General features: G+C 39.1%; 1 protein-coding gene across 1 annotated transcript in view; it reads left to right on the top strand.

Annotated features, from left to right (window-relative positions):
- The window catches only part of Cubn (cubilin (intrinsic factor-cobalamin receptor)), a 215,539-nt gene that overhangs the window by 13,110 nt on the left and 177,095 nt on the right, over positions 1 to 25,334 (top strand). The window contains exons 8-17 of the mRNA NM_001081084.2: positions 545 to 707; positions 2,599 to 2,730; positions 5,268 to 5,369; positions 8,884 to 9,005; positions 9,867 to 10,053; positions 11,045 to 11,157; positions 12,718 to 12,952; positions 19,640 to 19,821; positions 22,000 to 22,162; positions 23,228 to 23,418. Coding sequence (NP_001074553.1) covers positions 545 to 707; positions 2,599 to 2,730; positions 5,268 to 5,369; positions 8,884 to 9,005; positions 9,867 to 10,053; positions 11,045 to 11,157; positions 12,718 to 12,952; positions 19,640 to 19,821; positions 22,000 to 22,162; positions 23,228 to 23,418 — 1,590 coding nt within the window. The remainder of the gene's footprint in view (positions 1 to 544; positions 708 to 2,598; positions 2,731 to 5,267; positions 5,370 to 8,883; positions 9,006 to 9,866; positions 10,054 to 11,044; positions 11,158 to 12,717; positions 12,953 to 19,639; positions 19,822 to 21,999; positions 22,163 to 23,227; positions 23,419 to 25,334) is intronic.

Here is a 25,334-nt window from a genome sequence, read left to right as displayed (position 1 = left end):
AAGGGCACACTTTGTGGATCTAGCTCTCCAGTCTTCCTCTCAGCTCTGGGTCCTAGATGGGTAGGGTAGTCTGGCTAGTTTGATGTTACAAGAATTTTAGTTATTCTGAATTAATTTTTAAAGATTCTTAAGAGATAGAAAACAGTCCCTTCTAGCAGTAGGAGTGAGAGGAAGGAGTGGAGAGAAGAGATTTTTAAGAAGGAAATGATTGCCCGAAGTCTGTACCTAGTTGGGTGTTTACCCTTTAACTACATAGCTGGCTGAGTCCATTGACTGTAATTACAGCTCTTGATTACTGTTACTCTTTCCTGGGCATCTTTGGGATAAATTATAGGATCCTTTTATCCTGAAATAAAGATGTTCCTTTCCCATGGTCTAGTCTAAATGTTTAAATCATATGGGAAGAGAAAGAGAATCCACTCAACTGACCTGATGCAAATGAACGTTTGAATGACAGTAAAGAGTTCAGGGTTTGGTGAGATATTCAGACCTTTTTCTCTCCTCTTCCCCATAGCCTTTATTCACTTTATTGTTTTCCTTTCAGCTGAGATTTAACTGTATCTGTGATGCTGGGTGGACAACACTGCCAAATGGTATCTCCTGCACAGAGGACAAAGATGAATGCAGCCTCCAGCCTTCACCTTGTTCAGAACATGCACAGTGTTTCAATACACAAGGTTCCTTCTACTGTGGCGCCTGCCCAAAAGGTACTTTCTTGGGGGACACATGCTAGGCTTTGAATACCACACAGACAAGGTACCAGAATCAACTTCCCTCTACCACTGATCATTTTTCCAGAGGTGCCTAAACCTACCTGCATGTCCTACTCAAGAGCATCTTAATGCTAGAACAGGTCTCCAGAGTTGGAGATTTGCTAGGCAGTGTGCCAGCATCCAACTTTAGGCCATAATTAGACGTGGGAAGAGAGTTATTTTCATTGTAAATAGGAGAAGTTGAGGCTTAGAAAGACTAAATAACTTCTCCATGTACACAAAGCTTATTCGAGGCCAGATATAAATCCACATCTGCCTGGCCCTGGATCTGAGGTGAGCTGCAGAGTACGCCATGACTCTGTCAACCAAGGCACATGTGCACCTAGAGCTGCATTTAGAGACTTGTAGTTTAACGGGTGCTTGCATGGTGTTGGTTTAGAACTAGCAAAGGTAAGGAGAAGAAAGTCCTCTCCTCTTGCATCTCAGGGGCAAAAGTCACACGTAGCTGAATTCTCAAACGTAATTTATGATGCCAATCCTTAAACAGTAGATATCAGATAAAACAAATGGCTTAAATTAAAGGGTGGGTAGTGTGTGCTTGCTTTTTCATTTTCTTATTTGAAGAAAACAAAGAGAAACAAAACTTAAGAATTGAAAGCAAAAATTTTCATTTTTGTCTTTAATCATTCTATTTTTTTTCCTGAATCTTAAAGGCACTATATGTTTGTTATAAATGTTAGGTAGGTATTACAAGCATATCTGTACAAAAGCAGAGCATAGTACTATGTCTTCTTACTGTGAGAACCATCATTAGGGCTAGAGTGCATGTCTCTCAGCTCCTTGTGTATGCAACCTAACCATGCTCAGACATGATCATTTCCTTAAGTCAGTTTATGAAGGATACCCCACTTAGTCCTAACATTATAAGTATGCTAAAGGGTGAAGATATGTAAACATGATTATTATTATTATAATGAATCCCGAGAGTAATACTAACATTATAACTGGCTACAATAGAATATTTAAAGGTTTCTTTTCACCTTTAATCTCATCCTTCACTTTTCTTTACTTTTACCAATATAGGCACAGTTTTCAGCAAGTCATTCCTGCAGATTACTAGTATGACTCCAACTCTTCATAATGTTCTATAATTTGTTGTATACACTTAAACTATGCATGAGAAAATTCTCTCAATGTTTGTATTGTGCAAATGTACGAATGTGCATATGTATGGGCATTTCTAAAATTACTTTTAAAATTCAGTGCCATAGATGAGTCTTGAGGCGCTCAACTGTTTTTATTGTCCTTATAAGCAATGCCTCGGTAGGTCTTCTAATGTATTTTGTAATATGTGGATGGTTTTATCTACAAAGAACACATTTCAAGAAGTAAAATTACTTAAAAAGGAATTTATTTTTAAAAATTAATGAATGTTGCCAGATCTCATTCCAAACTGGTTTTAATTAACATCCAATCAACAGTCTGCAAGTGAGCCCCATTTATCTAACACTTCATCAGAATTAGATTCTATGTATTTAAAGTAAATTTTGGACTACCAGTTAGAGATATCTCATTTTAATCTATAGTTTTGTGTATTTTATTCATCAGTTTGAATTATTCTTTAAATTTTTATTTTATTTATTTATTTGGGTTGGGGAGTGCATGCCATAGCATGCCTTTAGAGGTCAGAGGACAAATTGGAGTTAGCTCTCTCCTACCATGTGAGTCCCAAGCATTGAACGTAGATGATCATACTTAGTGGAAAGCATCATTACCCACTGAGCCATGTTGTCAACCCAGAATGATTTTGTGTATGTCTTAACTACCTGTAGTTCTTCCTTGTTAAGTTGTTAAGTGCTAATCTTTTAATCAATATTTTTTCTAGGTTGGCAAGGAAATGGTTACCAATGCCAGGATATCAACGAATGTGAGATCAACAATGGTGGCTGTTCCCAGGCTCCACTGGTCCCCTGCCTGAACACTCCAGGATCATTCACCTGTGGGAACTGTCCAGCAGGTACTACATCAGGCTTCCTGATGCCATCACAAGGCAATGCCCTTGAAATAGAATCTGTGCTCACTTTAAATATTTTTTCCATTTTTATTAGATATTTTCTTTATTTACATTTCAAATTTTATCTCCTTTTCTCATTTCCCCTCCGAAAACTCCCCAACCCCCCTACCCCTGCTCACTAACCCACCTACTCCCACTTCCCTGTCCTGGCATTTCCCTACACTGGGGCATCAAGGCTTCACAAGGCCAAGGTCCTCTCCTCCCATTGATGTTCCATAAGGCCATCCTCTGCTACATACTCAGCTGAAGCCATGAGTCCCTCCTTGTGTAGTCTTTGGTTAGTTGTTTAGTTCCTGGGAGCTCTGGGGGTACTGGTTGGTTCATATTGTTGTTTCTCTTTGGCTCTGCGAACCCCTTGGGTCCTTTCTTTAGTTCCTCCATTGGGGACCTTGTGCTCAGGCTAATGGATGACTGTGAGCCTCCACTTCTGTATTTGCCAGGCACTGGCAGAGCCTCTCAGGAGACAGCTATATCAGGCCTCTGTCAGCAAACATTTGTTGGCATCCACAATAGTGTCTGGGTTTGGTAACTGTATATGGGATGGATCCCCAGGTGGGACAGTCACTGGATGGCCTTTCCTTCAGTTTCTGCTCCAAACTTTGTCTGTGTATATCCTCCTATGGTTATTTTGATCCCCCTTCTAAGAAGGACCAAAATATCCACACTGTGTCTTCCTTCTTCTTGAGCCTTCATGTGGTCTATGAATTGTATCTTGGGTATTCTGAGCTTCTGGGCTAATATCCACTTATCAGTGAGTGCATAGCTGTGTGTTCTTTTGTGATTGGGTTATCTCACTCAGATCCAACATGTAATAAGGACATATGCTCCATTATGTTCATAGCAGCCTTATTTATAATAGCCAGAAGCTGGAAAGAACCCAGATGTTCTTCAATAGAGGAATGGATACAGAAAATGTGGTACATTTACACAGTGAAGTACTACTCAGCTATTAAAAATTATGAATTCATGAAGGTCTTAGGCAAATGGATGGAACTAGAAAATACCATCCTGAGTGAGGTAACCCAATCACAAAATGATTTCTAAGGAAAAAAAAAAAAGGAATGGTGTAGGATGCCTAACTTACAGTGTAGATTCATCAATGCAATAGGACGGCAAAGTAAGAAAGAGACAGAAAACAGTATCAGCAGCAAACAGCACGAAAACACAGACCTGGGAAATGCTTCTGTGAGAATCTTTAGATCCATCACTCTTTTGTGCTCATACATGTATATTCATTTAATATATTCACTTGTGGACCATGTCCACAGATAAGGCTTACAAACATGATACATGTTAGTTTCTTTTTTTCTTCTGGAAAGAGGTCATTCTGGTTGTCCTCTAGTTCAAATAAAACTAGTCTTCAAGAACTTCAGAGAGTTCTAAGCAATAAATGAATATATATATATTTATGTATGCATATATGTATATATACATACATACATACATACACACACATACATATATAAAACCAAAGGGGGGGTCAATATTTTTTTTTTTGAGACAGGGTTTCTCTGTGTAGCCCTGGCTGTCCTGGAACTCACTCTGTAGACCAGGCTGGCCTTGAACTCAGAAATCCTCCTGCCTCTGCCTCCCGAGTGCTGGGATTAAAGGTGTGCACCACCACAGCCCGACTCAGGTCAATAATTTTTATACAGTATATTCCAATAATGTTTTCTCCTCCCTCAAGTCCTCTGAGTTATTTTAATAACATGAAAAATGGTACTTTAGACATCTGTAATAAATCACCCCCAAGAACATTAGTCAATGAAATTAAGGTGTGTCAATTTAGAGCCTGCCATTTCTATGACACCTCACACTTGCAAGCTTAGAATATGTACACGCACATACATATGTGCACACACACACACATCTTCACACATATATGTATGCACACACAAAGCCACCGTGCTGTTTTATGAGTTCTTTTAACCATGTCCTGCTGATTGACTCTGTGGAGTTTCATATCTCTATCTACTTGGCTCTTCAGACTTGGTTGCCTGGTATCTTAGTCGGGGTTTCTATTCCTGCACAAACATCATGACTAAGAAGCAGTTGGGGAGGAAAGAGTTTATTCAGCTTACATTTCTACACTGCTGTTCATCATCAAAGGAAGTAGGACTGGAATTCAAGCAGGTCAGGAAGTAGGAGCTGATGCAGAGGCCATGGAGGGATGTTACTTACTGGTTTGCTTCCACTGGCTTGCTCAGCTTGCTCTCTTATAGAACTCAAGACTACCATCCCAGGGATGGCACCATCCACAAGGGGCCTTTCCCCCTTGATCACTAATTGAGAAAATGCCTTACAGCAGGATCTCATGGAGGCATTTCCCCAACTGAAGCTCCTTTCTCTGTGATAACTCCAGCCTGTGTCAAGTTGACACACAAAATCAGCCAGTACACCTGGATTCTAATCTTAGACAGCCATTGTCTTTTTCCCGTATTCTTGACCTTGTTTCTCACCCTCTGCTGTGCTTTGGTTAGGTTTCAGTGGTGATGGGAGAGTGTGCACCCCCTTGGACATCTGCTCGATCCATAATGGAGGCTGCCATCCAGATGCAACCTGTTCCTCCTCTTCTGTTCTAGGTAATGGCTCACCCCCCATTGATCCTTGGAGGTTTCATTCAAACCCTCTTTTCTGTACAATTTCATATTCTAAAAAAGGAATTATTCTGGAAATTTCAGGGGGGGGGGAGTGTTGCACAGTCTCACTCTGTAGCCTTGAAATCATATAAGCCTCCTGCCTCAGACTCCCAAGTACTCGTGTTATAGGCAGGAGCTACCATTCATAACTCTCAAAATCGTTATCTTGATCCTCAAAAAACCCTAACTGATCCCCAAAACCTACATATATTTAAATTCTATAATGTAGTTACTCTTGAACGATCTTCTTTGACTAAAAGTTGTTTCCAATAATAATTAAGCCAAATAGTCAATAATGACTTTAGCAAACAGAATGGAGAAAGGGAAGAAGGACATATCACCTTCTTTTATAATTCTTCTTTCTGTGCCATTGACTAGAGTTGTGCCTTTGGCTACTGCTGGCAGCAGAGAACATATAGCATTTATTTCAGGCATCACAGTTCCAGCCGGAAAAAAAAAAAGTTTACTTCTAGGAAAGGACAAATGAATGCAGGGTGGTCTCACTGTGTAGTTGCTGTGGTACCACATAAACAAGCTCCAGGTCATGTGTGCAGTAACACATCTTTCCGAGCATTGTCTCATTGCAAGTCCCAGTCAACAGCTCGTGCAATGTTTATGTGCCCCAGCTCTGACAATCACAGCTACTATTTTTTTTTGTCTTGATTGGTTTTATAGCTAACAGTTAGCTTCTTAGTCCTTTTAAAGCCTGTGTTTTTGTTGCTATTGAACAATAATGTTTTCAGTTGTACTTCTCAGCTTTCTGTTTCTCATATGCACTGCTCATTTGCTTTCTTTTGAGTTTGTCACCTTTGATTTTACAGAGGAAACCGTCTTCCCCTTCTGTTTTGTGTTTTTGCAACACTTTGTTCGCAGCATGTCATTCTCTGGATTTTGTACTAGTATTTTCTATTTAGAGGTGAGAGACCAAAATCTTTTAAATTCAAACTCAGTTTTAGAGAACCTGACCTAAGTTTGAACTCAGGTAAATTAACAGGCTGGTACGTAGCATTAATTTCCAAGTTATCCCCCCCAACAAAACCAGAGCCTAGCTCCAGTCTCTAGGCTAACCCTCAATAGGACCAGCATCTCCAGATTATTCTCTCAACAAACCTGTACCCCACTCCCAGGTTACAAGACCACCCCCTGCCTAATGATCACCATTGCAGAGAGAAGCAGAATTTAAGTTTATGATATGACTCCCAGCACCAGCCAATTATGTTAAAGGCAATAGTAACTTCCCAGTTAGATGCTTGTACTCTCAACCCTGATTGATGCCTACTATAAAACCTTGCCCTGACAGACATTTGCCCCCCCCCCCCCCCACCAAAACCATTCACTTGATGGTGGTGCATTGGGGTTAGGTCAAGCTAGCTTGAATAGAATAAAGACCCTGCTGTGAGTTGCATCAGATGGGCTCCTGTCTGTTTTTTTTAAGGGGTGGGGATCATCACATTGGTCATTTGTGTAACAAAAAGAAACCTAGATGATTTCCATCCAAATGGTTAGACTCAACCTCATCCATTAAATAATACAACACATTCCTTGATGTTTCAAATTTTTATTTTTATTAATGCATCCTTAATGTGCATGCATTGATGAGAATATATTCATGTGCACAGGTGTATACTTACATGGTTGTATAGATCGCACACATATGAGTGACCAAACGATCAGGAAGTGTTTAACAGAGCAGTGATGTGGACAAGAGCAGCATTCCTCAGATTCCTCAAATCCCATTTGATTTCTCCTTTGGTCTCATCATATGCTTCCTATCTGATGATGGTCAAGACATCCCCATGCCTCTACACTCCACCTCTCCCTTGTGAACTCTGGGCAGTAGTAGCTTGAGTAATAGTCAGCTTGAGAGACCAAAATGAAACAGACAGATATGAACATAGCTACATTTTATGCACAGGAACTGGTCGTATATTACATGGTGTGAAGTAGCATTTCATGTTCTTTAACGATCATCATGGCAACCCGTGACTTTGCCTGAGGAATGGCAGCAGATATCCAGGCAAAGCATAGCCGGTCTGAGTCTCCTTACACCATTTCCCTTCAGTAAATACTTTAAAAGAAATAGATAAAAGAATGCAATCTTATGCACTCCTTTATGGAGAAAAGATTCCTGTATGTCTTACTTTCAAATCTTGCAAGCACTATGGCCTTAAGGACATAAAACCACCACTATCCATTTATGCTACAAGTTTGTCGTTAAATAATTTATTCCAATTGAATACTTCAGTGAGATTTTCAATGCATTTTCATCAATATTTGCTGGTGGAGGAACGTGTTTACATTCATCATCATATTAATTTTCATGCATTATTCCAGCTCTTTTATAGTGATAACAGCAATGTATTTCTGCAGTGACATGGTGACCTTCAGCAACTAGGGAATCTGAAAATCTCTGGATGTTGTATTTAGTGGAAATTCATAAAATATTAAAGGAGGTATTTGTTCTAGGCATTACAGGATAAAACTGAAAATCCTGGATGTTTTAGTATTATTTTTAGCTTCTAACTCACTCGTAATTATTAATGGTACTAGAAGATTCAATCATTTTTGAAAATTGACCAACTTCTTTTTCCAACCCCTTATTTGGTCTTTCCTTGTATTTTGTAACATGGAAGCTTAGAATAAAACATTAAAGAAGCATTGGTGTTTCTATTTTGTTTATTGTGTTACTGTGTTATTTTAATCTGTAGTTTCATCACAAAATTCCTTCGAATGCCTCAAATTCATTTTTTTTCAGTGGAATTGGACATAGGTGAAATCTGTATGTACCCGTGTCTGGAACATGAGACCTGCCCATTTAGTGCTAATCCTTGCTATCACTGGTACCACGCCTTAAAGTTTCTCTTGAATTTTCACATTCTAACTGTGTCTCCTTGGGCAGGACAATCTTTGTGTGCTTGATTTTTATCTGTAAAGGTGTAAATATTTATAGCAGAATCCATTTATAGAATTATCAGGAGGATTGAGCAATCTACCTCTGTATGTGTAGACACAGGTCTATAATGCTTGCAACATCTGTTTATAGGGTTATAGATAGGATTGAGCAATCTCTGTATGTGTAGACAGAGATATAATTGCTTGAAACAGATACCGCTGCCATAAAACTTTTATTCTGTACTAAAGATCCCTTCCTGACGAAGAAGTGCCATTTCCCATTTCATAGTTCCTTCTTATTTGTACATAACCTTAGATCATCTGTTACATGAGACCATGATTGCAAACTTATATAAGAAATCAGAACCATCTAATGCTTTGTTTTACAATAAAATGGGAAAGACAGAGATTTTAATCATTTCTCCTCTTGCTTTGTCTTGACTGCCCATAGGAGAAAATGCACTTGAAGTTGGTGGATTCTTATCTGGACACTAGAATTGAATTTCATGACTGCCTCTGAACCAAGAATACCTACACTTACACATCCATTTTTATTTCTGAACAGGGTCCTTGTTGCCTGTCTGCACCTGTCCTCCGGGATATACAGGAAATGGTTACGGGTCTAATGGATGTGTACGCCTCAGTAATATGTGCTCAAGACACCCGTGTGTAAATGGACAGTGCATTGTGAGTCTTGCTCCTCTTAGGGAGATTAAAAACTTGCAAAGAACCAATCATAGATTCACCATTTTATTTCATATGATTCTTAAGTTAGGTTTCTTTCTTTCTTTTTTTCTTTTTTCTTTTTGCTTGTTTTGTTTTGTTTGGGGGAGGTCCTCTCCTCTGCTCTCCCCTCCTCTCCCCTCCCCTCCCCACCCCCTCTCTCTGACCAGGTTGGCCTCAAACTCAAAGATTCACATACCCCTGCCCCCTGAGCTCTGGGATTAAAGGCATGTATCACCAGCACCCAGCCACAAGTTTAATGATAATGATTCAAGCTTTATGCTAAGGTTTCTGATTCTCAGATTAGAGATTGGTAGTAACTTTGGTTCCCAGGAAAACCAATAAGCCAATCAATTGATTTTTTAAAAGATTTATTTATAGGTTTGTATGTATATGTCCTTGCACAGACTTGTGTGCACCATCTGTATGGAGATTTCTGCTGAGTTAAGAGAGTGTTGAGTATCATACAACTAGAATTATAGGCAGTTGCAAACTGTCAGATATGGGTGCTGGCTTCTGCATCCTGGTCCTCTAAAATGCAGCAAGCCCTTCAAAATCTGAGCTCTATCTTTGCTCCCCATTTAGTTGTTTTGTTTGTTTAATCAATGATTTTCAAACTAGTAAGCAAAACCTATAGTTTTATGGAAATAAACATGACTATTTATACTCAGTAATTGATGATTTTGTCAATTGGAAAACACACAGTATAGTTCAATTCCTGTTAAATATATACCTTACGTTGTCACTTCTTTTCATGATTTGGGTTGATTCTCTTATATTTTCTGTCCACTTGATTTGTAGTATGGCATTTTCTTTTCATCTTAGGAAACAGTATCAAGTTACTTCTGTAAGTGTGACTCAGGCTGGTTTGGACAGAACTGTACAGAAAACATTAATGAGTGTGTGAGCAACCCCTGTTTGAATGGAGGGACCTGTATTGATGGTGTCAACGGCTTCACCTGCGACTGCACGAGCTCCTGGACTGGTTATTACTGTCAGACTCCCCAGGCAGGTATGGAAGACATTCCTTGGACCACAGATGCTCCCAGCTTAGGGGTATCATCGTCCAATAGACTTTTTGCGTGTTTGACAATGTAATCTGATTTCTTCACCAGTTTACACACTGACAAGTAGATTTCTCCTTGCAGAAATAGCATAGAATCCACGAAGTGGTATTTGTAAACCTCATTTTCAACAGGAAACATTTTTCTTCAAAAATATTGTAAATATTTTCCATGTTCTGTATATTCTTTCATAATGTACCATATACTGAGGAATTTGCCTTTCAGTTTTCTTGGAGGGCTGCTTTCTTCATGGCAGGCATCTAGTGATCATAGGACCCTAACTCATCATTCTCCCACTTACTGATACTTTGCCTGGTTAATCGAGGTATAGACTGTCATTTATTGTCAATGAACAGCCTTCATTCTATCCATATCACTATGTATTTCTCTAGTTCCATAGCGATATTCACACTTCAGCCAGGTTAAATTCCTTTCTCATTTGCCATCCAGATGTATCTGTTCCTTGGGCACCACACTCAACTCTTCATCCAAGTCTACTCTACCAGCTGCAAGCTCTCTGTTCTTACTCCTGTTTTCAGATCAGTGCATTGATTGAGGTCTTACCACACGCTTAGGACAATGATAGAATATAAAAGCAGAAAACACTGCCTCTACTTATCTACTCCCCATGTAGTCTAGGAACTGAGACTACCTTGAGGCAGCAGAAGGTGGCATTAAATGTCAAAACTGATGCTGTAATTGACTCATGTGGCGTAAAGCCTGGTCTATCATGGCAGTGGCCAAGGAGGATGAAGAAATCGATTGAAGTTTGGAGAAAATGTGTTGGGAGTGAAAATGGACTGTGGATGCAGAAAGGAGGGAGGAGGCTTGATGTCAGCACAAAGGGACCAGAAAGGAGGAAAGTGTGGGCTGGAGGAGCCTGCTCTCTTCCTTTCAATAATCTATGAAAACCACAATTCATCTTTTTTATTTTTGCAGCTTGTGGAGGGATCCTCTCAGGGACACAAGGAACCTTTGCCTACCAGAGCCCGAATGATACCTATGTCCACAATGTGAACTGTTTCTGGGTTGTCAGAACCGATGAGGAAAAGGTAGACATAGTAACTCTTGTCTATGAGCAGATCTCACTCGTGCATTCAAAACTGTGATACATATGACATGTATGTGCATGCGTATACACTCAGAGAAAGTACGTATGAGAGTTCCACTGTCATATATTGGGCACTTTCTATGTGCAGGGCTTTGGGCTATATACTTTGTTTATCTTTCTCTAACGCCATACAAACTCTTTGAAATAAACAACAATTTATTTTACAGTTGAGATAACAGAAAGTAAGAGAAGGGTTGGAGTTTTATCTTCTAATACTACCTAGCTTATAAAAGGAACAGATGAATTTTCAAATCAAGTTTGGTTCTAGAGTCTCTCCCTCCACCCCCCCCCCACTCTTTCCCACCCTTTGCCTAGCCATCCTAGCCATCTCTTATTGCAGTTAATGAAGGATTCCCAACATTGGTTGTCTAGCTCTAGGCCCGTAGCAAATCTGTTAAACTGTGCTGTTACTGCAGATGCTGCAAATGTAGGATTTGAAGATGATCATTGACCCTAGTGGGTTGTCATTAAGTGGGGGCAACTGATATTAAGATGGCTTCCTATGTAGTATCCACTCTGTGCCAGGTACCATATGCCTCATATACTTCAGTATACTTTAAACTCAAGTTAAAAATTATTTTTTAATGTGTGTGTAAATGGAGCCTAAATTGTTTGAAACATTTGTCCAGATATGCGTGCTTTTTAAATGGCACGTGGTTTTCAAGACAACTGACTCCAAAGTTCATGACTCTGAGTCACTACATGAACAACTAAAACTAACATCTGAGCCCATGATTTTTTTTCATCGTTCCTGAACTTTTAGATTTCTAAAGTACTTGTTTTCCAAGCAATTCTCAGACTTAAAGTGGTAGGCCTTAATAGTTAAAATTTCAATGGGAAAATAGTTAAAATTTTTTCCCTTGAAATCTTAACTTTTCCCAGCAAACTAATGTTATAGAGGACATTGTGCAAGAGTCCTCTATAATAATAAAAAATATTATTTCCCGTAAAGAAGGACAACCAGTTGTAGCTTGGTCATTACATAATTTATTCTATTGTGAATAAATTCCAAAAAAGTTTCCCACTGGGTCTGTTGTGTGAATTTCCTTCCTTCCATTTAGTTCTAGTGAATTCTATTTCCTGACATTGAAAATTTATTTTTCCAAGGAAAAGATGCTGTGAAAAATCTTTATATGTTTATTACCATTTTAAAGAAAATTCATCCTTTTTTTTTTTTTTGGTGATACAATTTTACATAGTCTTTTTGCCATAAGATATAATAGAAAACATAAACAACTAATTAACATTTATTTGATTTCCATTTACAATTCTTCAAGTAGAAAATAATTAAATTTTTTCCACTAAGATAAATAGCATTTCCAAAAGTCGCCAGAGACTTTTTCTGATTTCTCTATGAATTATAGTTTGGACTGAATGATTTTAAAGTAGAATTACTGTCCACGTTGGCGAGCAACTACAGAGTGGTGGCTGTCACTCTTTGTGTGAGGACTTGTCAACTAAGCTTCCGCATTAACATGGGAGTGCTTTCATGTTCTTCCAGGTTCTGCATATTACCTTCACGTTTTTTGATTTAGAATCGGCCAGCAATTGTCCCCGGGAGTACCTTCAGATTCATGATGGAGACTCCTCTGCAGATTTCCCACTTGGTAGATACTGTGGCTCCACGCCCCCCCAGGGGGTCCACAGCAGTGCCAACTCTCTCTATTTCCATCTCTACTCAGAATACATAAAACGGGGGAGAGGCTTTACCGCACGGTGGGAAGCGAAGCTACCAGGTAAGTAGGAAATGAAGAGCAAGCAGAACGTTCATGATGTTAGGGCATGTGTGGAGACTACAAACAATGCAACATTTTAAATAGTCATTGTAAGAACAAATAATTTAAAAATGAGTTTGATTTTTGAATTCAAGGACAGAAAAACTAGGGTGCATTGCAAAGCTAGAATGCATGAGTAGTAATGGGGCCCTTATAAAATTACTGGATAGAATTGGTGGATTGTTTTAACACACTACTTGTATTGATTGTTTCAGAGCTTAATACAATTTATTTTGATTTCATTTACTCCCTCTCTTCCCCCTAATTCCTCCCAGATCCATGCTTATCTCAGTCAACTTCATGTTGTATTTTTTCTCTTCTGGTTTTGAATACTTCACCAAGTTCAATTTGTGCTTTCCACATTCCTAGAGGTTCAAGGACCTGTACACAAGCTTGGCCAGAGGGACAAGCTGCCTGTGTGCCCAGTGCTTCGCAGGCGGGGAAAGCAGCTCCTCAGAGCGAGCTAGCCTAAGAAAAGCCACCAACTCCAGGTTCAAGTGAGAGGCCTCACCTCCATCTGTAAGATGGTGTGAGACTGAGAAAGGCAGCTGAAGCCATCCCGCAGCCTCTGCATACACATACACTCATGCACGTGACATACACACATGCAACAAAAACACCTTTTAATGTATGCACTGAAGTGAAGCGTTTTACTCTATTTTATTTTCATCCATAGGTTCAAATGTGTGTTTTTACTAGTATTCAGTTTGATATACTTTCCCATCTGTATTTATGTTTCTCATGTAGTGAGAAAAACCATGTATTTTGTAATAATTGGACATGGCTGTCTATATATGACAATTTAGTCAATTTGGTTAGTAGTGCTGTGCAAATATGTTATTTCTCCAGAGACTTAAGACGATGTTCTCCACTGATGAGAGGATGGCACTGAGGTAGCAAGCTATGAGTATAGACTTTATTAATTTTGTTCAGACAACTTTGCTTAATATATTTTATTTAATTTTCCTTTCCTAATTATTTCGAATATTTATTGTCCCTTTTCGTTCAGTGTATAGTGAGGATGCATAAGATCTACTCTCTTAATTTAAGTGAGATCAGTTATTGGTTGGTTACTCCTACATGCTTGGTGCCACCATTGTCCTAGCAGGCAGGACAGCACTGTAGGTCAAAGCATTTGTGGCCAGGCTGACATTTACATTTCTCTTTTGGTAGTGTGTACAATGCCTTCCTGTACTAAAGACACCTGAACATAGGGGTATGGGCTCTATGTAGGCACCAGCTCAACTTCTTCCAGTTCAATTTGTTGTGTAGGTGTTGTCTCTAACAATGGGGTCTTGTTTGGGAGTGTTTGGGCCTCCCATGGGACCTTTGACCTTCAACTCACTTAGATGTAACCCAATCCTGCTTCTACAAGCTTCATTGGGTGACAAAAAAGATGCTCAGCTGGGACTGTCTTCATTCCATTACTTGATTTCATTTAGATCTCCTTCATGTGTGTGTGTGTGTGTGTGTGTGTGTGTGTGTGTGTGTGTGTGTGTGTGTGTGTTTAGGAAGCTTCTAATGTACTAGGCGTCTATACTACCCCTCAAAAAAGCACTTAATTTTAGCTATCTCTTCTTGCATTCCCTCCCCATCCACCTCTCATTTGCTACTCCTGTTCCAGCCTCTGCCCCTCCCATCAACCATCTAGAACTGTCTACTCTATTTCCCTTTTGTAAGGAGATGTACCTGTCCCTAGTCCCTTACTCTATTCCTAACCTCTGTGTTTCTATGAATTGTAACTTATCATTGATATAACAGCTAATATCATATCTATCACGGATTTTATTTTTCTATTGAAAACATAGAGTCAATTTTTTTGTCAAATTTCCCCTCTAAGTCTCACTACCGTTACTATGGAGTCTTTGTTCGGAAGCCCCAGTATCAGAGTATTTCTGGCTGTGCTCAGAGTGACTTGTTTATTATTGTCTACTTTTTCCAACTTGGCCTTAATAACTGTATCATGAACAGAGCATCACAGATAAGGTGTTATAAGGTCTCTGGGTTGTATTCTCAAAACAGCTTTGTAGTAACAGGGAGTTCCGTTACTGATGGATTGCTTGGATCCAACTGATGCTGGAATTGAGAAGGGTGTGTCAAAGTTCCATGATTCCTAAGAATATGGTTCTTACCGTTCTAGCACAGGCTTTCTGAACCTTCAGTTTTTTTCAGAATTATCACAAAACTCTTACCCTTCTCACTGGGTCTATGATAACAGCAAGGTTATTCATTCTCTTCAGCCTTGGCATTCCCTGGCTCCATACCTCGTGGTGGTCTCTGTTAGGCATTCTGTAGTCTTCCTCTATGTATCAACAGTTAAAGGTTCCTCTAAATACCTGGGATCCTCCTACAAAAATATTTGGTGCTGTCTCCATGCAACTGCTTGCTTACATAGTATGTTGCTCTGCAATTTTGAATACTTGAGAAGCTTCAAATTCTGGGGTTTTGTTGACTTAAGCTAGCAGAAGTGTTACTGTCTCCTTTGTTTATTTTCGTACCATGTGAAGTTACACATGGGAAGATTTCCAGAATAAGCCCAGGGTTCAGCTCATAACCTTTCCATTGCTCAAAGAGCACAGTTCAGTGTTATTTGCTCCTTAAGACCCCTCAAAGTAACAATAAGCAATTTTTCTAACGCCAAGAACTAAGCATTGTTGACATTTATTTGTTAAAGAAACTAGTTATGTGTTCTACACATCATCCACCCTTCTGGATTGTGCTGTTTGCATCTCATGTGCCCTTTATCATGTTGTAAACTGGTACTTGGATCAAAAGGTCTATTAAGTTATTTTTTTTTCTTGCTTGCCAAGGTATCCACTTTGGGTAGCACATCATATCTTCTTTTTATCTATTAATACTTCTGGATTGATCAGATTGGTGATCTTCTCATTCCAAAGCATCCCTTTTGTGCTCTCTGCAGTGGCTTTTTGTTTTTAGCAGCTCTTAGATTCATAGGAACCCACAAATTAATGAGAGTATAAGTGTATCATTTACTATCTATCTATCTATCTATCTATCTATCTATCTATCTATCTATCTATCATCTATCTATCATTTGTCTGTCTATCATCTCAGGTAATCAAAAGGCTTATAAATTCACTACATCAGGTATTTGCTTACAGGTAGGTCCTAGAGGATGTGTCAATTTGATGCAAACTTGAATCACCTGGAAAAGGACCCTCAGTTGAGGAACTGCCCCTTTCAGAGTAGCCTCTATACCTACAGGCTACTTATGCTTAAATGGGGCATTTTCTTAATTGGTAATTGAGGAAGAAGGGAGGGCCTCTCCTACTGTGGGTGGTACCACTCCTAGGCAGATCATCCTATTTGTGTAAAACAATCTGGCCGAGCAAATCATGGAGAGCAAGCCAGAAAGCAACACTCCTCCTGGGTCTCTGATGTTTCATTTCCTGCCTTCAGGTTCCTGCTTTGAGTTCCTCCCTTGGTTTCTTTTATGATGACTGTCACCTGTCACCTGTAAGCCAAATAAATCCAATCTGTCCCTTGGTTGTTCTTGCTCAGTTTTTATGAGAGGAACAGGAAGCAGACTAGGAGAGAGGAAATGCATGATACATTTTTAATTTGTTCCCTTTTCTGTTGGTATTTGAGTTAATGACTTGTTTCCCTGGGATTCTTCAAAATGATTAATTTCATTTTGGTTTGTTTTTCATAAATTAGTATACTTGATAAGAGCTGATATAGATTCTTTAAAAATGTTCTTTTTTCGTGTTTTTTTTTTTTTTTTCCTACTTAGTTTCTGAGTCTGTTTGCGCAGACTCCAGTGACTTCTGAATGTTGATTTGCTTTCTGGTTTGAAAGGATGTTCCAGGCCCTTCCACAGTTTGATGGCTTCAGCAGTGCAAAATGCTGCTTCCGGAGAGAGCTGTCATGTCCTATGAGAAACGGATTTTAACTCCTACATCTGGGTGCTACAACTGATTTCTATTGCTGGGTCTCTGAACAGAAGTAGAAAACATCTTTTTAATATTATTATTAAGGGAGCTTAATAATGTTATTATTAAGAAGTTAAGGTTTAGTTTTCCTTGACATTTATGGCTCTTTTCTCCTGAACAAAAACCATGATTCCCATTAGTGTACAACATTAGTGTATCACTTCAGGATTTGATCCTACAAATTTTCCTAAGATCAATGGCAATATTATCACTAATAACATAATTGAAAACTACTTAATGTTTTGTTGCTGGTGTTATATACTTTATGTACATTTTGCATGGGACACATTGGTACACGTCTATAGTCCCAGCACTCAGGAAGTGGGGGACAAGAAGATTACAAGTCTCAAATCTGTATGATATGCATAACATGGCCCCATCTAATTAGTAATAGAAAAAAACCAAAGGCATATTGTTTTGAGCAGGATCACAGGGTTTTAAAGTCACATGTTTTCAGTATTCACGTTTAACTTTTCAATTCAGTGAAATTATTTCCTCTTATTTGTGATTTTAGAGATTACCTCTTAAATTGGTTAATACATGTAATTTTATAATTGTATAAGAAGTATGCACAGTGCTAAAGCCCTCTTAAGAACATTATGCATTTTTAAAATGTCTAGTTTCCATTTCTGACTCTGCTATCTTGCTATTTGCTATAAGTAGATGGTTTGTAAAATTAGCTTTACACTTATACCGCCAATAATCATATAGGCTAATATTTTCCCTTCTCAGATAAGAAGCAGTATTCCCTATGTGGAGGGGTTTACTTGTCCTCCCTGGGCCTGGGGACTGCATCAAAGCTTGAATGGAGCACAGCATTACATAGATGTGTCCTGGCCTGTTAAGCCATATATTGATGGCCTCGTGACCTGTTTCCTCTACCATTTTGGAATTCTAAATTTTATGGCAACAAATACTTTGCATGTTAGCCTTATTCCAACTTTCCCACTGGGCCTTTGGAATTGTTTGGTCAACAGCATGCATAAGATTTGGTATTTTATGTGTTATATTTCTTCTGCAGTGTTCAGAACACCCTGTGTTTTTATAACAGTGTGGGACAGTGACTACTTCACAGCCAGCCTAATAGTTTGTTTTTAACATTCTGGACTCTTGACTTCGAGAGTCAAGAAACCTTACCTCAGTGGTAGCAGAGATGCTGGACATCTTTCTATGTGTGCAAAAGATGCTGGGATCTTTTCAGTGTACTCTCTCTTCATACTACTCTTCTTTTTTTAAATTTTCTATATTATGGATGATAACTTAGATATTACACTTCCATTTGATCTTTAAAATTTTACATTGATTATATTATTTTATAAATTTAAAAGTTTTATACTGATAATAGACTTCTAAGTTAAGTTTTAAAAATGCACTTCTCTCTGATCTTGGATGTTCCCTGCTAGGTTCAATGAAAACCATGAAACTGATTATTTTGGGTTTTCCTTTGGTAACAAAAACTTTGGCTTAGTGTGTGTGGTTTTATGAATATCAACCATATTTAAAATGACATCTTAGTTTTATTTCTTTCTTAAGGTATATTTAACAAAGTCTTGATTAGTTGGTGTTTCTGCTCTTTGATTCTACTGTAACCTTTCTTACAAATGACCAAAAATTCTCCACTAAATAAATGTGAATATTAAAGGGAAACAGTTCTTATAGACGTTTCTAGTCACTGTTCAGCCACATAGGGAGTTGTATAGTGCGCTGGGATTGGCATCTGGAAGCACTGGGGCCCGGTTCACTGCTGTACTTGCTTCATTCCTGGTACAGTGGCTTAATTGCCATGTACATTTACTTATAAACAAGAACAACATATTTATTTCATAGTTTTGTTTTGTTTTGGTTTTGGATTTTTCGAGACAAGGTTTCTCTGTATAGCCCTGGCTGTCTTGGAACTCACTTTGTAGACCAGGCTGGCCTCGAACTCAGAAATCTGCCTGCCTCTGCCTCCCGGCTTATTTTATAGTTTTTATGTTATAAAATTTACATATGATTTATATAAGACTATTTTGTAATTATATAATTTGTATGTTTAATAATTTATTACAGCATAAGAAAAACTTTCTTAAAAGAAATTTATAGCTGTGCCTGGTGATGGCGCACACCTTTGATCCCAGCACTTGGGAGGCAGAGTCAGGAGAATTTCTGAGTTTGAGGCCAGCCTGGTTTACAGAGTGAGTTCCATGACAGCCAGGGCTACACAGAGAAACCCTGTCTCAAACCAAAAAAAGAAAAAAAAGAAATGTATATGTGATCCTTAACTATTTTAAAGTATAAAGTGTTCTGGTTTATTGAAAGATGTAGGGGCTCACAGAAGTTCCAGGGTTTGTTTGTTTGTTTGTTTGTTTGTTTGTTTAATTTTTAAAGTTGCTATATAAAAACTAATCTTTTAAGGGTAAGGGACTGAATCTGTTCTCCCATTATTTATGTCCCAGAAGGGTCAGCTCTGTGTCTTAAATCACATAACTGTATGATGCTCTGAGGCATAGAGTTCCTACATGGGGGATTTGCTTACATACCAGTTGGTACTAACTTTATAGACATGAAACGGGGCAGCTTGAAGTACTGGGTAATTTATGAGATCCTAAAGTTTGCATAGTCATGTTAATGAAGCTTGCCTTCTGACCTCAGAGTCTGTGAGAATCATGTGACTTTAGCCTACATATGAATTTAGTAATTTTGTCTCTTCTTTCAGAGTGTGGCGGCATACTGACTGGTAATTATGGTTCTATTACATCTCCGGGGTACCCTGGAAACTACCCCCCAGGAAGAGATTGTGTCTGGAACCTTCTAGTCAGTCCTGGCTCCTTGATAACATTTACCTTTGGCACCTTGAGCCTGGAGAGCCACAATGACTGCAGTAAAGACTATTTGGAGGTAAAAACAAATAAACAAACAACAAAAAGAACAACTGAAAACCCCCACGTTTCGATAGGATTTGATAGAGTGTAATTAGTACTCAAGACACTGTGGTTAATGACGCTCATGGATGGCCCTCCTGTGTTACCAATGCTTAGGCAGCTGATGTTAAATCTCTACTCTACTGAGTGTGGAAGAGCTTGCCTTGCATCCCCCTGTCTCTTACTGGAAATTCAGACTCCTGGAGTAATAATAAAACCTAGCAATGCTTGTCTTTTTCAATACATATTTTGATTTTTAGTTTTCCAAGACAAGCCCTCAAGATATCACACCACTTGACTCTAGGGGGCCATAATGGTTCTCTAGGAAGTGGTTGTCAGTGTTGAATCTTCCTAGAAAATGTTGACAATTACCCTTGGGAGGAGGGGAGTCAGTCTCCTCTATTCCATTAGCAAAAGGTTAAGATATGGAAGAGGAAAGGGGCCATTACATTCACATCTCATGCACAAATAGATACATCAAAAATGTGGTTCTCCATTTGTAGACTGGAAAGGTCACCAAGGAGATTATTTCTTAGGTAGTTCCTACACTTTTGCCACTGTAAATCTCAGTACCCCACAACACTGTCAAAGAGACAATGAGCTTTTCTGAGTCCATTAGAGAAGGATGAAGTGCTGTGGAATTATTCATAAAGGATGAAGGATGCAGCTGTCATGCAGGTCTCCGAAGTTGAAGTCATTAGTCATTAGCAGCGGTAATAATGAATTTGAAACCTTTGGGAATGATTCAAATATCAGTTTCTCCTTGGAAAGTCTTAGCAAAATATCCTTTTAAAAGTTGACAGTAAAAAGTGAGTTATTGTGAAATTAATATTCAATAAAGCCTATCAAATTAAGATTAAAGCCTTTAATTCTTACATATTAATTTCTGAATAGCATATTATAGAAAGTATCAATCACCTGGACAATATTGAACTCCCTCTCATTTCTCATCAGTGTATCAAGGAACTAGTTACAAGTAAAAAATAAAGTAACACTGCCTTATAAATTTGCTGCCAATGGAAAAATTGATTTGAGTAAAAGAAATTGACCATAGGAGGATATTCTCTGGTTTATTCACTCCTTGGTGCTCTATGGAGTATAGATTTTTACAATTGTGTCAGAATTATAGAGTGCTCAATGTGATTTATTCAACACATAAAAAGCCAACCAGGGTCTTTAAGGGCTGGAGATTACAAGAGACCCTGGGTTTAATCCTCAGTCCTATGAAAACGGAGAGCAAGGGGGAGAGGAAGACGGGGCAGAGGAGCAGAGAGGAGGAAGACACCATAGACTGGAGGTTCTCTCACGGGTTGGTTGGGTAGGTGAGATGTCTTGGCTTCAGCAAGCCCAAAGACCTGAATTTGATGACCTAATCTCACAGTAGAAGATTAAAACCTGTTTCCTGAATATTGTCCTCTGACCCCCACAATAACTCCCTGCCCACAAGTACATACGTGTATATGCATATATCTACATGTATTATATATATGTATATATATAGCCATACCTATAATACATGCTCACAAGCATATACACACAGAATTCACACACATGAGCACATAGAAAAGGAGTTTGTAAGGTCACGCTGTCAGCATGCAGTATGTACTGTGTGCAGTGCTGGATGACAGTCACAGGGTTGCTCTTTAAAGGCAGCTCTATGCTCTGTCTTTCCCATCTGTATCTCCCTGCATATCCCGTGTACCCACACAAGTTGCAGGTCAGTTCACATCACTACAACCCATTCTTCCATTTCCTTTGAAATTTCATTTTCTTCTTCGAAATTACCAGGATTTCTTTACTTTGGGGGAGGGAGAAGCATGAAAGAAAAAAAAATGAGTTTTACATCATCCTAAGAAAAATCCAAAGTATGTATTCAACCCCAGAGTTGAAATTCCAGCAGAAGATGAGACATCTGACAGGACTGTGAGGACACATTCTTTACTGAACACAGACTGTGAATTTGTATTAATATGTATATGACAGAAAGGCATCCTTCACTTGTAAATAAGTTTGTTAAACCAGCACTTTGGGTTGCCCTGCCTTGCTACCATACTTAAGTGACAGATTTTCTGAAGCTTATGTCTCAAGTGGCTTGGTTAATGAGAACCTGACTTCAACTTAATGACTTGTGGTCTTTTTGTTGTTGTTGTTTTAGATTCGAGATGGTCCTTTCCATCATGACCCCATTCTTGGGAAATTCTGTACTTCTCTGTCTACCCCACCACTCCAGACTACAGGTCCCGCAGCAAGAATTCATTTCCATTCTGACTCCGAGACTAGTGACAAAGGCTTCCACATCACCTATCTAACGACACCATGTAAGTAACCTGCCCACTGAGGACTGACTCCAACTTGGGAGTGTGATGCTGTTCTCACAGGTGCTTGTCATGCCCATGCCTAAGCTGAAGGCGTTCTGAGGTTAGTGACACACCTTCATGAGTACTTCTTACACCACCTCAGATTCAGTATCTTCAGAACATTAGACACTACAATACTCCTTAGCCCTTCAACTATGCGATCAACACTACGATGGAGACCAGAGGCACCTAAAATGAACTAATTCAGAACCTCAGATCTCTAGTGGTGTTTGCTGTTTTGTTGCATGCAAGATTGTTCATGGGAACAGTATAGTCTGTCTGAAAAACGTTGGCTTCATTCTTGGATCAAGTCCAGTGCGCAGAAGCCAACATCCAGGAAAGTATTGTTCCCGTTACTAGAGCTCACTCCCATACACGTCACTATGATGCTCTCAGTTCCATTCATACCTTGGAACAAAGGACAACAATGAAGTAGTGTATGTTTTTCATTTGAGTGAGTTAGAGAAGTTTGTTTTTGACACCTATTATTGTGTTTTAGAGAGGATTCCTTGTAAGTCTCTGTATTAGGAAAAATAATAAGCAGCCCACCCCCCCCTCGTCCCTTCTCCCTCTGCTTTGGCTTCAGGTTGAACGCACAGTCAGTGTTGGTAATTCCTACAGTTGTAAGTACTATTAATGGTGACATGCTGCTCTTCTATACCCCCTCTCATTCAATATTCTTCTCTTATATAGTTATATATGTTATTCAGCCACAATATTCTATCAAGTGACTTAAATCTTTATGGAATGAAGCAAAGCACTAATGTGCTTAAAAAGCAATTTACAGAAGAGAGCCATAGATTGGGCAGTTCAATCACATCTCTGTATCCACTTCTTTGGTCTCTGCGGGGATATGCTGAATATATATAAAACTGGAAAACCTTGCAGTGGGTGGCATGGGCTCATACAGGGTGGAACAAGCCGGGTGGGTAGGGAGGAGCTAAGGTTTTGAAAATTGAACGTAACGGACAGAGGTCAGCCAGATGCTATCCTCATGACCATTCTTTCCTCCTTTGTTCTCTTCAGCTGATCTGTACTGTGGTGGGAATTACACAGACACGGAGGGTGAGCTCCTCCTTCCTCCCTTGACTGGACCTTTCAGTCACAGCAGACAGTGTGTCTATCTCATCTCACAACCCCAAGGAGAGCAAATAGTTATCAACTTCACCCACGTGGAGCTGGAGAGCCAGAGGGGCTGTTCTCACACTTTCATCGAGGTAACCTTTCTATTCAGTTACCCTTGGGGGACACTCATTACAATTTTCATGTTCTGTGGAGTGGTGGTCTTCAAATGGCTGTCAAGCCAGGTGCATCTAGATCACCAGAGAGCTTGTCAGAAGTGCTTGCCTTTGCTCAGCATCACTGCGTATGCTGAGGGTGGGAAGTCAAAGCAGAGAGTAAAAGAGCAAGAGTTCTCAGAGGATCTAAAAGAATCTGTCTAAAACAGACCTAAGAAGGTGAAATAGCAAGAGCTTCAAAATGGAGGCAGCAAAGTGAGAAAAGGAAAGTGGAAGCTAGAAACTCAGAGTAGGGCTACATCAATGGAGCTCTTAATCACTAAGGCACATGCGCGTGAGTGAACCTAACTAGATTTATTGATGGGATTAGGGCTTCAGAGAGGTTTTCTAGAGCAATTTTGTATGTCAGGCATCATAACCTAGAGAGAGTCCAATATTTGCCCATGGCTCCCAGTTAGTCTTGACACAGACATGTCCTTTAAATTATTATGGGAGGGGATCACAAAACTGGCACTCAGTAACTTAATTTTGTAAAGCAGAGTGGCTGACTATTTTGTAGTTATAATGGAACTTGGTTAATAATTTAGTTCTTATTTTAGTTCTGTTGTTAGATGTCTATATAACTTCAGGCAATTCTTTGAGTATTCAGTTCCTTCTTCAGTTGGATATCTTATCTTTTATTTAACCTTTGTGAGAATAAAATCCAGGAAAGGACAGAGAAAGAAAGCCTTAAATGTTATTACAAAACATTATACAAATATAAGTTTTCCTAGACCAAATTTTTTCTCTTCTCTACATCATACCAGTTCAGAATCAGCTAAAAAGACTCTACTGTAGCTATCTATACACCTATTTACATTCTGATGTATGCACAGCTTCATAAGGTATTGATGAAAATTATAGAAGATTGCTATCTTAAACAAAACCACCCATTCACACATATTCATGTATAAACTCACACATGCACACACATATTCATTCACAGACAGACACATATACATGCACACACACACACACACACACACACACACACACACACCCCTCCACTTAAGTTTCTCCTTCTAAAATTACATTTTGCCCATGGTCAGTGTAATATGGCTAAAGAATGATGAGGTCAAAGAGAGATTAATTTTTAGTTCATTTGTTCTTGCCTAAGAAATCTTTTAAATTGTATAGAACAGTATTATAGATGTGACAAAAGTCATCTTTCCATAATAGAAGGCAGTGACTCATTAATATTTTATAAGTGGCTCAAGCCATCAAAACTACTGTGAATGAAGGACACAGAAGGTAATAATAAAAGTTCAAATTTTTATTCCAGAAAATGCGAATCTGGGATTGACTAAGAATATCTAAAGTATATGACATTAAGGCCAAGGCTTGGAAGTAGGCTATAGAGGGAAATGATTTCATACCCCATTTATATTTTCCCTAGAACCTGCATTTCACTCAGGGAACTGTAAAAGAAGCATTACAGGAGAGGGTGACAGACTGGTGTGGTATGCCTTCTAGCCAAACAGAGGTGTTTCTGGGAAAGATCTTCCTTCTTAGAAATGTGATGCATCCTTGCACAACTTCAGAAAACAGCCCTGACTAGGGTGGAAAAAGAATGAAAGAAAGCAGACACACAGACAGACAGAAGAGCTGGGATGGTACTCTCTGATGGAGAACCTGCAGCACCCCAGAAGCTTAGCTTACTAATTATATTCAGTTGGGTGGAGAGGCAGGGTTCTTGCATACAGCTTAACAAGAAGCTGGAATACTACTTACAGACAAACAAGGAAATGGAACTATTGTATATAAATGAACAAGGAGACGGGTTTAGCTGGCTTCAGTAGGAGCAATCACCATAGGAGAGGAGTCTTCAGGCCATAGATGTCCACAGGGAGAAAGGG

This window comes from Mus musculus, chromosome 2, assembly GCF_000001635.26.
Source record: "Mus musculus strain C57BL/6J chromosome 2, GRCm38.p6 C57BL/6J".
Classification (NCBI taxonomy): domain Eukaryota; kingdom Metazoa; phylum Chordata; class Mammalia; order Rodentia; family Muridae; genus Mus; species Mus musculus.
The sequence above is the reverse complement of the archived record's forward strand: the minus strand, read 5'-3'. Positions and strand labels throughout refer to the sequence as shown.